At 42.5% G+C, this 16,153-nt stretch overlaps 1 protein-coding gene across 1 annotated transcript in view; it reads left to right on the plus strand.

Moving 5' to 3' along the window:
* Positions 1–16,153, plus strand: part of LOC135524456 (cadherin-13-like) — a 579,537-nt gene that overhangs the window by 364,316 nt on the left and 199,068 nt on the right. The window contains exon 8 of the mRNA XM_064952007.1: positions 9,881–10,059. Within this exon, the coding sequence (XP_064808079.1) occupies positions 9,881–10,059 (179 nt within the window). The remainder of the gene's footprint in view (positions 1–9,880; positions 10,060–16,153) is intronic.

The following is a 16,153-nucleotide window of genomic DNA, read 5'->3' on the forward strand; positions in this document are numbered from 1 at the left end:
TAACAGAACTTATTTAGCAGGCGAAACCCCAAGGACAAAATCATTCAGGATTTATTATTTTGAGGTCTCTCTTTTCAATGGGTTTTCGTTGGGAATCCAGATTTCTAAGGGACCTTCTTGCAGTTCCTATCGCTTCCACTGGATGTCAACAGTCTTTAGAAATTGGTTGAGGTTATTCCTTTGTGTAATAAAGAAATACGGCCATCTTGAACGAGGGTCACTTGAAGTGTACTGTTAGATAGAGGTGAGTGACCAGAAAGCATGCTTCAGTTTGTTTACTTCCTGTATTGAACACGGATCATCCTGTTTTAAATTTTATTGATTATTTACGTTAAAAAATACCTAAAGTTGTATTACAAAAGTAGTTTGAAATGTTTTGGCAAAGTTTACAGGTAACTTTTGAGATATTTTGTAGTCACGCTGAGCAGGTTGGAACCAGTGTTTTTCTGGATCAAACACGCCAAATAAATGGACATTCTGGGTATATATCGACGGAATTATCGAATAAAAGGATGATTTGTGATGTTTATGGGACATATTGGAGTGCCAACAAAAGAAGCTCGTCAAAGGTCAGGCATGAATTATATTTTTATTTCTGCGTTTTGTGTCGCGCCTGCAGGTTTGAAATATGGTTTCTCTCTTTGTTTACGGAGGTGCTATCCTCAGATAATAGCGTCGTTTGCTTTCGCCGAAAAGCCTTTTTGAAATGTGACATGTTGGCTGGATTCACAAGTGTAGCTTTAAATTGCTATCTTGCATGCGTGATTTAATTAAAGTTTGATTTTTATAGTAATTTATTTGAATTTGGTGCGCTGCATTTCCCCTGGCTTTTGGTCAGGTGGGACGCTAGTGTCTCACATATCCCAGAGGGGTTAATGCAAGGAAACATAAATCAGTTCTACCAAATCTCTATTAACATGTTAAATGTGCAACCAGAGGGAAAATATTCTAGATCACCTGTACTCCACACACAGAGACGCGTACCAAGCTCTCCCTCACCCTCCATTTGGTAAATCCGACCACAACTATATCCTCCTGAGTCCTGCTTACAAGCAAAAATTAAAGCAGGAACCACCAGTGACTCGGTCTATAAAAAAATGGTCAGATGAAGCAGATGCTAAACAACAGGACTGCTTTACTATCACAGACTGGAACATGTTCTGGGATTCTTCCGATGACATTAAGGAATACACCACATCAGTCACTGGCTTTATCAATAAGCGCATTGAGGACGTCGTCCCCACAGTGACTGTACGTACATACCACAACCAGAAGCCATGGATTACAGGCAACATTCACACTGAGCTAAAGCGTAGAGCTGCCGCTTTCAAGGTGCGGGACTCTAACCCGGAAGCTTACAAGAAATCCCGCTATGACCTGCGACGAACCATAAAACAGGTAAAGCGTCAATACAGGGCTAAGATTGAATCGTACAACACCGGCTGCAACGATTGTCGGATGTGGCAGGGCTTGCAAACTATTAGACTACAAAGGGAAGCACAGCCACGAGCTGTCTAGTGAAACGAGCCTACCAGACGAGCTAAATCACTTCTATGCTCGCTTTGAGGCAAACAACACTGAGGCATGCATGAGAGCATCAGCTGTTCCGGACGACTGTGTGATCACGCTCTCCGTAGCCGACGTGAGTAAGACCTTTCAACAGGTCAACAAACACAAGGCTGCAGGGCCAGACTGATTACCAGGACGTGTGCTCCGGGCATGTGCTGACCAACTGGCAGGTGTCTTCACTGACATTTTCAACATGTCCCTGATTGAGTCTGAAATACCAACATGCTTCAAGCAGTCCACCATAGTCCCTGTGCCCAAGAACACAAAGGCAACCTGCCTAAATGACTACAGACCCATAGCACTTACGTCCGTAGCTATGAAGTGCTTTGAAAGGCTGGTAATGGCTCACATCAACAACATTATCCCAGAAACCCTAGACCCACTCCAATTTGCATACCGCCCAAACAGATCCACAGATGATGCAATCTCTATTGCACTCCACACTGCCCTTTCCCACCTGGACAAAAGGAACACCTATGTGAGAATGCTGTTCATTGACTACAGCTCAGCGTTCAACACCATAGTACCCTCAAAGCTCATCACCAAGCTAAGGATCCTGGGACTAAACACCTCCCTCTGCAACTGGATCCTGGACTTCCTGACAGGCCGCCACCAGGTGGTGAGGGAAGGTAGCAACACATCTGCCACGCTGATCCTCAACACTGGAGCTCCCCAGGGGTGCGTGCTCAGTCCTCTCCTGTACTCCATGTTCACCCACGACTGCATTGCCAGGCACAACTCCAACACCATCATTAAGTTTGCTGACGACAAAACAGTGGTAGGGCTGATCACCGACAATGATGAGACCGCCTATAGGGAGGAGGTCAGAGGCCTGGCCGAGTGGTGACAAAATAACAACCTAGACTAAGGAGATGATTGAGGACTACAGGAAAAGGAGCACTGAACACGTCCCCATTCTCATCGACGGGCCTGTAGTAGAGCAGGTTGGGAGCTTCAAATTCCTTGGTGTCCACATCAACAACAAACTAGACTGGTCAAAACACACCAAGAAAGCCGTCACTGCCTGGTAAGAACCGCAAGGCAATTCAGGGGGTACAAAGCCTAAAGCTTCCCCAGGACTCAGGAAACCCCCAAAGATCCCAGCCACCCCAGTCATAGACTGTTCTCTCTACTACCGCATGGCAAGCGGTACTGGAGCGCCAAGTCTAGGACAAAAATGCTTCTCAACAGTTTTACCCCCAAGCCAGAAGACTCCTGAACAGGTAACCAAATGGTGACCCGGACTATTTGCATTGTCCCCCCCCCCCCCTTAACCCCTCTTTTACACTGCTGCTCCTCTCTGTTTATCTTATATGCATAGTCACTTTAACTATACATTCATGTACATACTACCTAAATGGCCCGACCAACCAGTGCTCCTGCACATTGGCTACCCGGGCTATCTGCATTGTGTCCCACCACCCACCAACCCTTCTTTTTACGCTTCTGCTACTCTCTGTTCATCATATATGCATAGTCACTGTATGCATACACACATAGTAACGATACTGACACGTACATACTACCTCAATAGGCCTGACCAACAGGTGTCTGTATATAGCCTTTCTACTCTCTTTTCAAATGTCTTTTTACTGTAGTTTTATTTTTTTACTTACCTACACAAACAAACACACACACACACACACACACACTGTTTTCCCGCACCATTGGTTAGAGCCTGTAAGTAAGCATTTCACTGTAAGGTCTACCTACACCTGTTGAATTCGGCGCACGTGACAAATAAACTTTGATTTGAGTTTATATTTGGTAGCATTGCCTATAAGTTGTTTAACTTGGGTCAAATGTTTCAGTAGCCTTCCACAACCTTCCCACAATCATTTGGGTGAATTTTTGTCCATTCCCCCTGACAGAGCTGGAGTAACTGAGTCCTTCCTGAGCTGTGTGATGGCTGCGTGGTCCCATGGTGTTTATACTTGCATACTATTGTTTGTGCAGATGAACGTGTTACATTCAGTCGTTTGGAAATTGCTCCCAATGATGAACCAGAGTTGTTGAGGTCTCCACATTGTTTTCTGATTTCTTTTGATTTTCCCATGATGTCAAGCAAAGAGGCACTGAGTTTGAAGGTAGGCCTTGAAATACAGCGACAGGTACACCTCCAATTGACTCAAATGATGTAAATCAGAAGCTTCTAAAGCCATGACATCATCTTCTGGAATTTTCCAAGCTATTTAAAGGCACAGTCAACTCAGTGAATGTAAACTTCTATCCCACTGGAATTGTGATACAGTGAATTACAAGTGAAATAATTTGTCTGTAAACAATTGTTGGAAAAAAAACAACTTGCCAAAGCTATAGTTTGTTAACAAGACATTTGTGGTGGTTGAAAAACAAGTTTTTATGACTACAACCTAAATGTATATAAACTTCCGACTTCAACTGTATATATGTATTCAATGGTGTGTAGAGACATTATGGGCAGCGTATAAGTAGAAAAGATGTGGACGTGAGTTGTTATATAGGATACGCCTTGACTAGAATACCCTATGTACATATTGTGGCAAACCTCTTCAAGGTTAGGAGCGTTTGTCACAAACTAAGTGGTAAACTGTCACCAAATCACCCAAGAATGAGAGTTCTTTCGAACAGGACAGTACTTGTGTGTTTGTTTCTCCATCCTGGTCCACCCAGGCCGTAGGCGAGGTCAAGGATAGCAGGGTTCGGTACACGAATCGGGTTCTCGGTAGGTCCAGGTCCAAACGCCAACAGGTAAGTCCAAAACAGTCCAACTCATACACGGTAAATCCAGCCAATCTCTATTGTCTCTTTCTCTATTGTTCATAGATCCTTCCAGCACTCTCCTTCTCTTCCTGGTTTTTCTTGACCCTTTATCTGTGGGTTGGCTCCACCTTCTGAGGGTTCCCCTTGCTTCTGGGACTTGTAGTTTTGGTGGTCGGCCATTTTGTGATCTGTAGTTCTGACAGGGGTGGCCATTTTAGTGATCGGGCAGAGCCCGTTTATTAGTTCTGCTCTCAGGTATCTGCCATTTACCACTCAACCCCCTTCTTTGCCACAATATGAAGTGCATGCCGAGAAACTTTAAGCTTTTCACCCTCTTGGCCCTGTCGATGTAGATGGGGGCATGCTCCCTCTGCTGTCTAATTAAGTCCAAGATTAGCTCCTTTGTCTTTTTTATGTTGAGGGAGAGGTTATTATTCTGGCACTACTTCCCAAGGCCCATTTCCTCCTTCCTATAGGTTGTCTCGTTGTTGTTGGTAATCAGGCCTACCACTATTGTTTTTTCTGCAGACTTGATGACTGAGTTGGAGACGTGCGTGGCCACGCAGTCATGGGTGAACAGGGAGTATAGGAGGGGGCTGAGCACGCTCCCTTGTGTGGCCCCCGTGTTGACGATCAGCATAGCGGAGGTGTTGTAGCTTACCTTCATGACCTGGGGACGGCCTGTCAGTAAATCCAGGACCGAGCTGCACAGTGCAGGGTTCAGACCCAGGACCCCAAGCATGGAGATGATGTTGGAGGGCAGTATGGTGTTGAATGCTGAACAGCATTCTTACATAGGTATTCCCCTTGTCCAGATGGGATAGGGCAGCGTGCAGTGCGATGGCGATTACATCATCCATGGATCTGTTGGGGTGGTATGCAATTGCAGTGGGTATAGGGTGTCGGTAAAGTGGAGGTAATCTGATCTTTAACTAGCCTCTCAAAGCACTTCATCATGACAGAAGTTACTGTTACTGGGCGATAGTAATCTAGTTCCGTTACCTTCACTTTCTTGGGTGCAGGAACAATGGTGAACATCTTGAAGCAAGTGGGGAGATTGAATATGTCCGTAAACACTCCAGTCAGTTGGTCTGCACATACTCTGAGGACACGGCTAGGCATGGCATCTGGGCCGGCAGCCTTGATGGAATGAGTGCTCACAGTCCTCGTGAGCAGAGGTGGCCTGCATGGGTAGCACTGTCTTTTTTCACGAAGAGGGTGATGGAGATGGTTAGGTTGTCAAGGTATCAAGGCATCGGTGTCTGCGACGTCACTGGTTTTCCCTCTTTTAATCCATCATTGTCCTTACTATGTACATCTCGTGTCTGAGCCATTGAAATGCAACTCCACTTCGTCTCTGTACAGACGTTTTGCCTGTTTGATTACCTCGCGGGAGGGCACAGCTGGACTGTTTGTACTCTTCCATGTTCCCAGTCAACTTGCCGTTGTTAAATGCGATGGTTCGCACTTTATCAATTGCCTGAATGCTTCCATCTATCCATGTTTTTTGGTTTGGATACGTTCTAATCGTCTCAGTGGAAAAAACATTGCCAATGCACTTCCTGATACACTCAGTTACCGAGTCAGTGTATAGGTCAATGTTATTCTCAGAGGCAACCCGGAACATATCCCAGTGCACGTGATCAAAACAATCTTGAAGCATAGATTTTGATTGATCAGACCAATGTTGAACTTCATATTGAAGTTTCTGCCTATATATATTATACACACACTAACTGTTAGCATTTAGTGGTCTATAAACATTTACCACAATAATAGACGTTTAGGTGAGGCAGGTGAACCTGTAGCCATATTACTTCAACAATATTTGACATGAGATCCTCTCTAAGCTTTACAGGAATATGACTCCGTATATAAAAAGCAACACCACCCCCATTAGCATTCCTGTCCCTTCTGTAGATGTTGAAACCATGTATTGCCACTATATAATCACAGGTATTATTTAAGTGAGTTCCAGTGAATGTCAGTATTTGATCTGTTACTAGCAAGCTATTGATGAACCTTGTTTCTTAGGCTATGTATGTTAATAATGTGAGCTATTTGTAGCGCTTTTCTTGAATTCTTTATTATTTTTATTGCTTTACTGGCAGGGAAGCTTATCAGAGGTTGACATGACAGTGATATTTATGTTTGAGCTGTTGGCTTCCTAAGAGGCCAAAATGCCTCGGTGCTAACAGTATAACTCAGGTTCATAGGCACATTATTACTGCTGACAATAGCTGTTGGATTGACAGAGGCATTCAGGGGAGTTAGAAAACATAAATTAGGTTACTTACATTATGGCTGCCAACACCCTTGGGACAATGTACATTTGCAAACCAAAGCAAATCAAAATATATTGATCACATAAACATATTTATCAGATGTTATTGCTAAATATGTGTATATTAATTGCTATTAATTGCTATGTCCAGTCTTTAGATAGCAAGCTAGACGAAATTAGGGCAAGGGTTGCTTTCCAGAGAGACATCAGGGATTGTAACATACTCTGTTTCACGGAAACATGGCTCTCTGGGGATATGCTGTCAGAGTCAGTACAGCCACTGGGATTCTTTGCGCGTCACGCCAACAGAAATAAACATCTCTGCGGGAAGAAGGGTGAGGGTGTATTGTTTTATGATAACGACTCATGGTGTAATTGTAACAACAAAAAGGAACTCAAGTCCTTTTGTTCATCTGACCTAGAATTCCTCACAATCAAATGCCGACCATATTATCTCCCAAGAGAATTCTCGTCGGTTATTGTCACAGCAGTGTATATCCCCCCTCAAGCCGATACCACGATGGCCCTCAAGGAACTTCACTGGACTCTATGCAAACTGGAAGCCATATATGCCGAGGCTACATTTGTTGTAGCTGGGGATTTTAAAGAAGGCTACCTAAATTCTATCAGCATATGGATTGTAGGACCCGGGCTGGCAAAACATTTGTTCACTGCTACTCTCACTTCTGCGGTGCATACAAGACCCTCCCGCACCCTCCTTTCGGCATCTCTGACCACAATTCCATTTTGTATCTCCCTTCCTATAGGCCCAAGGACTGTGGGCTTTCCTTCTCCATGGCCGACATGAATAAGACATTTAAACATGTCAACCCTCGCAAGGCTGCTGGCCTAGACGGCACCCCTTGCCGTGTCCTCAGAGCATGCGCAGACCAGCTTGCTGGTGTGTTTAAGGACATATTCAATCTCTTTATCCCAGTCTGCTGTCCCCACATGCTTCAAGATGGCCACCATTGTTCCTGTTCCCAAGAAGACAAAAGTAACTGAACTAAATGACTACTGCCCCGTAGCACTCACTTCTGTCATCATGAAGTGCTTTGAGAGACTAGTTATTGATCATATCACCTCCACCTTACCTGTCACCCTAGACCTATTGCAATTTGCATACCGCCACAATAGGTCCACAGACGATGCAATCGCCATCACACTGCCCTATCTCATCTGGACAAAAGGAATACCTATGTAAGAATGCTGTTCATTGACTACAGCTCAGCATTAAACACCATAATACCCTTCAAGCTCATCATTAAGCTTGAGACCCTGGGTCTCAACCCCACCCTGTGCAATTGGATACTGGACTTCCTGACGGGCTGCCCCAGGTGGTGAAGGTAGGAAAAAACATCTCCACTTCTCTGATCCTCAGCACTGGGGCCCCATAAGGGGGTGTGCTCAGCCCTCTCCTGTACTCCCTGTTTCCTTTCTACAAAAAAGGTATCAATCAATTCAGACTACAAGATTGTAGACCTAATGTCACGGTATAATTCACACTCTGATAGTACCCATACAGAAACACAGGCTGTGTTTAAGTCTCTTTGGCAAGGCTTTTTAGTTTTAGCCGACATCCTTGACTGTTCACCTCAATGTTTTATGAGGCTTTGCTGAGGTGATTAGTGGTCGGTAAAGCAGTAATCCTTCTACAGGCTAATTAGAGCTCTCAGTAGACAGACACAGACACTCACCCACACACACAACAAGGCTTTAAAAATACAGTGTCACTAACCAGCTACCTGGTACCCTACCCTGCACCTTAGAGACTGCTGCCCTATGTACATATAGGAATTTAACCCTGGTCACTTTAATAATGTCTACATTCTGTTTTACCCACTTTATATTGCCTTGTAAAAGTATTCAGACACCTTTTGATTTTTTCAAAAATAATTACAAATTGGGATTAAAATGGATATAATTGTCATTTTTTTGTCAACAATCAACACAATATAATCAATAATGTCAAAGTGGAAGAACAAATCTAACATTTATAATTTCTAAGATGAATAAAATGAATACAAATGTAATTATTTAAATAGATGTCGGGCTCGAAGGGCACAGTGGTCTAAGGCACTGCAAGAGGCGCCACTACAGTCCCTGGTTTGAATCCAGGCTGTTTTACATCCGGCCGTGATTAGGAGTCCCATAGGGCGGCGAACAATTGGCCCAGCGTCGTCCGGGTTTGGCCGGGGTAGGCTGTCATTGTAAATAAGAATTAGTTCTTAACCGACTTGCCAAGTTAAATAAAGGTTAAATGTAAAAAAATATATATATCTCGTTCGGCCGGTTTAGCCCCCCCCTGGCCCACTCGTAATTTGCACTCTGCATTCTATGAGTGAACCATAGTGTTCCAAACTCAATTTTCAGTCTCCACAGAGATGCCTTGCTGTTCTCAGAAGAGATGTGTGTTCTGAAAGAATATGAGGTGGGAGAGAGATTGGCTTCACAGCAGTAAACATATTTTCTTGCCTGTAGAGTGGAGGTGTGAGGTTCGTCACTGAGGTGAGACAAGAGGATGGGGGTTGAGGGTATGTCAAGGTTTGACTGGGATTTCAGCTCCGATGCAGGGAAGGCACCACATCTTTGTTCCATTACTAAATGACATTAGGTATATCGTTATGACCAATGTTTTTGAAGAGAATGTATTAGTAAAAAGGATGTGTGTTCAGAGTGACCCAGAGTATTCTGACTTATGTCTGTCGCCATTCTTGGCCTTTGTCTCAGTACAGGTTTGAACAGGCTCATATTTTAATCATAATTGTGATTTGGTGACGTCAAGAACTTTGACAGCACAACGGCAGAGTCATGTCTGAAGTGTAAAACTAATTACTCAATAATGTTATGGGTGGAGTTGGAAAGATGGATGTCAGAGATATTAGAATGTAAATGTACTTTTAATTTGTCTGTCTGTATATTTCAACACATGCCATATTAGGGTGCAGTGAGATACCAGATGGGTTGGACAAAAAAAATGTATACTCAAAAATTGGAAATCAGCCAATCCTCCGTCGTTCATGCAATGGAAAGGTCAAATGCTTTATTTTCAAAAAATGTACCAAAATTGTGCAGTTTGAGGCCATGTGGCAGAAAGTGATAAAGGTGCACTTAGGGGTGGGGATAGTGGTTCTGGGCAGGTGTGATGTAGTGATGTTTGTATGATGTACTCATTTGTATGTGTATGTTTTGTATTGTTTATAAAAGATCAAATAAAATCATATACATAAATAAGAACTGAGATATTGCTGCAACCTTCTAACAGTAAACTATGTGTTTCTATAGGAACCGTGGTGATGACGATGACAGCGGAGGATGCTGATGACCCCAGGTTGCAGAACGCAGTGCTGCGCTACAACATTGTGAGGCAGTCGCCCGACAAACCCTCACCCAACATGTTCTACATCAACCCAGAGAGCGGCAACATTGTCACTGTCATCTCCCCCACGCTTCTGGACAGAGAGGTGGGTGTGCTTTGATTGGGCTGGGAGCCTCTCCAGACTGATCTGAAGGGCCCCTAAAACACTGCTTCTGTCTCACTGCCTCACTACCATGAAGTTTTAAAGGTCCGGTGCAGAGAAAAACTAGATTTTCTTGTGTTTTATATATACAGTATATTCAGAAAGTATTCAGACCACTAGACTTTTTCCACATTTTGTTACGTTACAGCCTTATTCTAAAATGGGTTTAAAAAAAATCCTCATCTATCCATAATGACAAAGCGAAAATAAAATACCTTATTTACATAAGCATTCAGGCCCTTTGTTATGAGACTAGAAATTGAGCTCAGGTTGCATCCTGTTTTCATTGATCATCCTTGAGATGTTTCTACAACTTGATTGGTTGTAGAATGTGGTAGATTCAATTGATTGGACATGATTTGGAAAGAGACACACCTGTCTATATAAGGTCGCTCTGTTGACAGTGGATATCAGAGCAAAAATCCAGCGATGAGGTCCAAGAAATTGTCTGTAGAGCTCCGAGACAGTATTGTGTCAAGGGAGAAGGGCCTTGGTCAGGGAGGTGACAAAGAACCCGATGGCCACTCTGATAAAGCTTCACAGTTCCTAAGGGGAAATGGGAGAAGATTCCAGAAGGAAAACCATCTCTGCAGCACTCCACCAATTAGGCCTTAATGGTAGAGGGGTCAGACAGAAGCCACTCCTCAGTAAAAGGCACATGAAAGCCTCTCAGACCATGAGAAACAATATTCTCTGGTCTGATGAAACCAAGATTGAACTCTTTGGCCTGAATGTCAAGCGTCACGTCTGGAGCAGAGCTGACACCATCCCTACGGTGAAGCATGGTGGAGGCAGCATCATGCTGTGGGGATGTTTTCAGCGGCAGGGACTGCGAGACTAGTCAGGACCGAGGGACAGGTGCATGGAGCAAACGATAGAGAGATCCTTAATGAAAACTGCACCAGAGCGCTAAGGACCTCAGACTGTGGCGAAGGTTCACCTTCCAACAGGACAACAACCGAAAGCACACACCCAAGACAACACAGGAGTGGCTTCAGGACACGTTTGAATGTCCTTGAGTGCCCAGCCAGAACCCGACTTGAACCCGATCTAACATCTCTGGAGAGACCTGAAAATAGCTGTGCAGCGACGCTCCCCATCCAACCTGCCAGAGCTTGAGAGGATCTGCAGAGATTATTGGAAGAAACTCCACAAATACAGGTGTTCCAAGCTTTTGTAGCGTCATACCCAAGAAGATTTGAGGCTGTTATCACTTTTAATATAAAGCAAGCAGACAGGAATCGGGGTGGTCAGTTACTGTTCCATTGAACATTAGAATGGGAAAAGTGAGTGACCTAAGCAACTTTGAGTCAGGCTTGCCAGATCCATTATCTCAGAACTGGCCTTCCACCTGGGCTTTTCAGACACAACAGTGTCTAGGGTTTACCAAAAATGGTGCGACAAACAAAAAACATCCTGTCAGCGGCATTTCTAAGGCCAAAAAGAACATGTTGATGAGAGAGATTGAAGGAGAATGGCAAGAATCGCGCAAGCTAACAGGCGGGTCACACACAGACAAATAATGCCCCATCTAGGTGTCTGACCCATTGGGTGTCTATTGCCAAAATACTAACAAAATGAGCTTGTAATAGCGAATTTCCATTCAGGCTGCTAGCTAAATATGCTAACGAGTGCAAACAAAGATAATCTAAGTGTATAGACAGGCAATCCAGCTCATAAAGTTATACATATATAGGTAGAAGCTACCAAATGTCATTGTTTGGTGAGATTGGACATTTACAAACGAATGTGACCGAGAGACATTGTGCAAATGAACAAAGTTTTGGCTGATGTTTGTCTGAAGGAAGAACAGTACTCCACCAGCTGTTTCTGTGTGGAGTCTGGGGTTCCTAGGGCAACGGGCCTGCCTGCTCTTTTTATTTTATTTATTTCACCTTTATTTAACCAGGTAGGCTAGTTGATAACAAGTTCTCTTTTGCAACTGCGACCTGGCGACCTCTTCTCAGAGAAGAGGGGGGCGGAGCAGACGGCCAAGAACGGAGAGGAGAAAAAACGCAAGGAAATCGTATCATATATCACAAATACAGTACATGGTAGCATATCACATAAAGGTGCTGAATGTCCATAAACACAGCTACAGTATTTGCATAAACAGACAATACAAAATGTATATATTTCCCTTGAAATGATACATGAGAGCTTCACCACCAGGCCTTACAATCTAACAATACTGGCTAACATTCTGGCATAACTGGCTAGCAGTAGCATGAGACACATGAAAGGAAATAATTCATAAACATGTTAAATATTAACTTGACTTCCTTATTTAACAACACCCAACTGAAGTAATTGACATGTAGGACAGCAGGGGAGAGTGAGGTAAGTTGAGACATTTTTTACATTCAGCATCACTTCGTCAAGGGAAATATACTGTAGTATTCTTTCTAACAAAGATATCTACATATATTTCAGGATTTTGTGTAACCCTGGTAATTTGAGTTGCGGGACAAAGTTATACATTTCTGTACTGAATTAAATATTGCCTCTACCTTTTTAAAACCATGTCCATCATGTCTTTTTCCCAAACAAAATTCAACACGATCACAATTTTTTGTTTATTAACAACAGCTGACAACACTTTGTACTTTTTCAAAACACTTTTTACCATAGGCCAGGCACTGTTGTTACCTCATATCCTAGCAGTAATGCCTTGCATTAGGCTTGGGAAGAAAACTCAACTTGCCTTTGACTCAACAATTGGCTGACCTTATCCCAAGGTCACCATTTTTACTATGATAGCCCACACAACTACAAGGAAAAACTTTCATGCTAGGTTTCGGACCTCACATTGATGCTTATAAAGACACAAACTGATGTATTGTACAATCTTAAAATGATCTACTTTGGTTTAGATACAAGCATCATGAAACCTCTAACACAACAAATGAATTTACTTTGTGAAAAGTTTTTGGGAGCTAACTTTTTCCATGTGGTTTCTCCCTTCAGTCTCCATGAAATTATGACCTCTTCGCAAATATTTGGTCAAATTATTAATTTTGTTTATGGTTTCCTAGAAACAAGGGTGGCTCAATGTACCATTTAGGCATAATCCCACTCTCCCTTACTGACAATTAAATGCACACACTAACAAAAGTCATATACAGAAACTTGAGGAACAATCCAATGAGTCCTTTCTCTTCTGACTGTGATCTCGCTCTGACGGCAGGAGCGCGGTTTAGTGAGATGCACGGGAATGGTGAACTATGATTATCTGGTAAAAGTGGGGTGACTTGGAGTTACCACTATGACCATGTACAAAAAGTCAGAGCAAAATTCTTGTTTGAGAAGATATTTTTGACCATTGATCATTTGAAAATTTTAATCGAAAAGCAAGGTACTTAATTGTTACCCAGACATTATTTGATATTGAGATAAAACCGCTGAATTGGACCATCATTAAAGAGACTAGAGATAGGCGAACGGAGGAAGCAGGAGAGGGGTCGTTGTGCTGGGGAGGTGAGGAGGGGGATGAGGGAAGGCGTAGGGGTTGGGTGGGTGTCGGTGGTGCATTCCAATGAGCAAGCAGAGGCAGCGTCTCTCCATTCCTTAACTGGTGCAAGGCAACTACATGATTGCTTTTTCAGCGGGGTGACGAATGCCAGAACATCGATTCACTGTGCTCGTGGAAGAGGAATATTAGCTGTTGTCAGACACTTAAAGCACGGTTTAATTGACGTAATACAAACTCATCCACCAGCATTGGCTGTGTCCAACAAGTCCAACAGAAACCTCTCAGCTGGAACAGGGGAATCACTAGCAAACAACAATGTGTGGATCTCTGAGCAATAACTCTCATACTGTAGATGATGAATTGATAAATGTGTTAGTGTTGTGTCTAATGCATACTTTGAGTGCATACTTTGAGTGCCTGGTCTGTGTGCTCATGAAGGATGCTATTGATTTCTGTTGAGAAATCAATGCATGATTACAGAGTTGTATTGAATGTAATCAAATCAAATTTTATTGGTCACATACATGTGTTTAACAGATGTTATTGCTGGTGTAGCAAAATGCTTGTGTTTCTAGCTGTTTGCAGTAATATCTAACAATTTCACAACAATGCACACAATACACACAAATCTAAAGTAAAGGCATAGAATTAAAAATATCTAAATATTTGGATGAGCAATGTCAGATCGGCATAGACTAAAATACAGTACAATAGAATAGAGTACAGTATATGCATATGAGATGAGTAATGCAAAATATGTAAAAAATAAATAAATAATAATAATAATAATTAAGTGAATAGTGTTCCATTATTAAAGTGGCAAGTGATGTCAATCAAGTCTATGTACAATGGTTCCTCCAATAAAAGTTGAGAGCTTACACCGTGGGACTTAGAGGTACCCAGCGTTCCAATGACGAATTTGACGCGAGCCACACGTCCATGATGACTTTCTTCAGAAATGAAGGCTGACAAAACATTATGGTGGAGCAAATGTAAGTAGTTATAACGTCATAACGAGTCAAGCAAAAAGTTACAATTGAGAGGAATATGTTAGTTAATGTAGAGACAAACAATTGTGCATATTTCTTGTCATAAAGTTAAATTATGAAAATCTCTAGTCAGCAAGATTTCTTCAGTCATATTCAATACCAAGTGTATCAAACTCCATTCCTTGAATGACGCTGTGTCTGCATGTATGTATTACAATTATACACTTCAACAGTGTTTACCACTCCTGCTCCTGGGACATCAATGACTACACATTGTAAATATTCAATAGACTAGAAACATGATTTAAGTAAATGCTGATTTGTAATTTATATATACAGAAAATAACAGTACATCCTGCCAGCACGCCCTGAGGCGAGCCACTCAGGCGGAGACTGACTCGTGGAAGAGGGCAAAGAACGAGATGGGAGTAACAATCAAAGGCTATTTGCTCTGAAACCGGCATAATAATGTAATGAAACAAGCAGAGAGCAGGTTTCGAACACTCAACATTCTAGCCCGAAGTCCAGCACGCTATCAATTGTGCCCAAATGTATTAATTGGGGTTGGGGCTGATTGTGGATAAAACACTATCTATTGGAATCTTTAACATGTGGAAAGGGGAAAAGGTATTAATATTAGTTTTTCACAAGCGTAGCAGGATGGGCTGTTAGCTGAACAATTGACTATTCAACCTTCACTGAAGAATTGTCTAATAGCCGAGCTAGGTGTTGTCATGTGGTTGGCCTGCGGGAATGGTTTATGACCCCCATAAGTACCTTACCCCCTTTCCTCTCTTGATTCTACTGAAGGACTCTTGAAAAGTCTTTGTTAAACATAGAGAGTCGGGGAACATCAAAAGGTGGGGGGAAAGGAACCATATTTCGGTAATCCAACCAGTTGAATATATGCGTTGGTACTTAATGAATATGATGTCAGTTCGGTTGTAATCTGAGTCATTCTTATTAAAACCTGTTGGAGATCGAGCTACTTTTTTCAACATTCTGTTAAAAATTGCGCAACATTTCAACGTCCTGCTACTCATGCCAGGAATATAGTATATGCATATGATTAGTATGTGTGCATAGAAAACACACTGAAGTTTCTAGAACTGGTTCAATGGTGTCTGTGACTATAACAGAACGAGTTCCGTTGTCAAAATCGCAAGAAAACCTGATCAAAATCCACAAAGAAAAAATCCATCCGCCAGTCTTTGTATTGTCTATGGCTTGCCATAAATGATGGAACTGTGTTTGCAATTCCTAACGGCTTCCACACAATGTCGCCAGTGTTGTGATTACCAGGGCCCTTTATCCTTGGTCAGATTAGTCAATAGCACATCCGGTCTTCAGGTGTGCAATGAAAAAAATGTCCGTGAGGAACTGGACTTCGTTTTGTAAACTTCTAGCTATTGAATACAGATCTCTCCGTGATCAATTTGATCGTTTATTAACGTTTACTAATACCTAAACTTGGATTACAGAAGTAGGTTGAAGTGTTTTGTCAAAGTTTATAGGCAACTTTATGAATTTTATAAAATGACGTCGCGTTCGGAAACGTGACTTTCCATGGATTTCT

This window comes from Oncorhynchus masou, chromosome 31, assembly GCF_036934945.1.
Source record: "Oncorhynchus masou masou isolate Uvic2021 chromosome 31, UVic_Omas_1.1, whole genome shotgun sequence".
In the NCBI taxonomy this organism is placed as follows: Eukaryota; Metazoa; Chordata; class Actinopteri; order Salmoniformes; family Salmonidae; genus Oncorhynchus; species Oncorhynchus masou.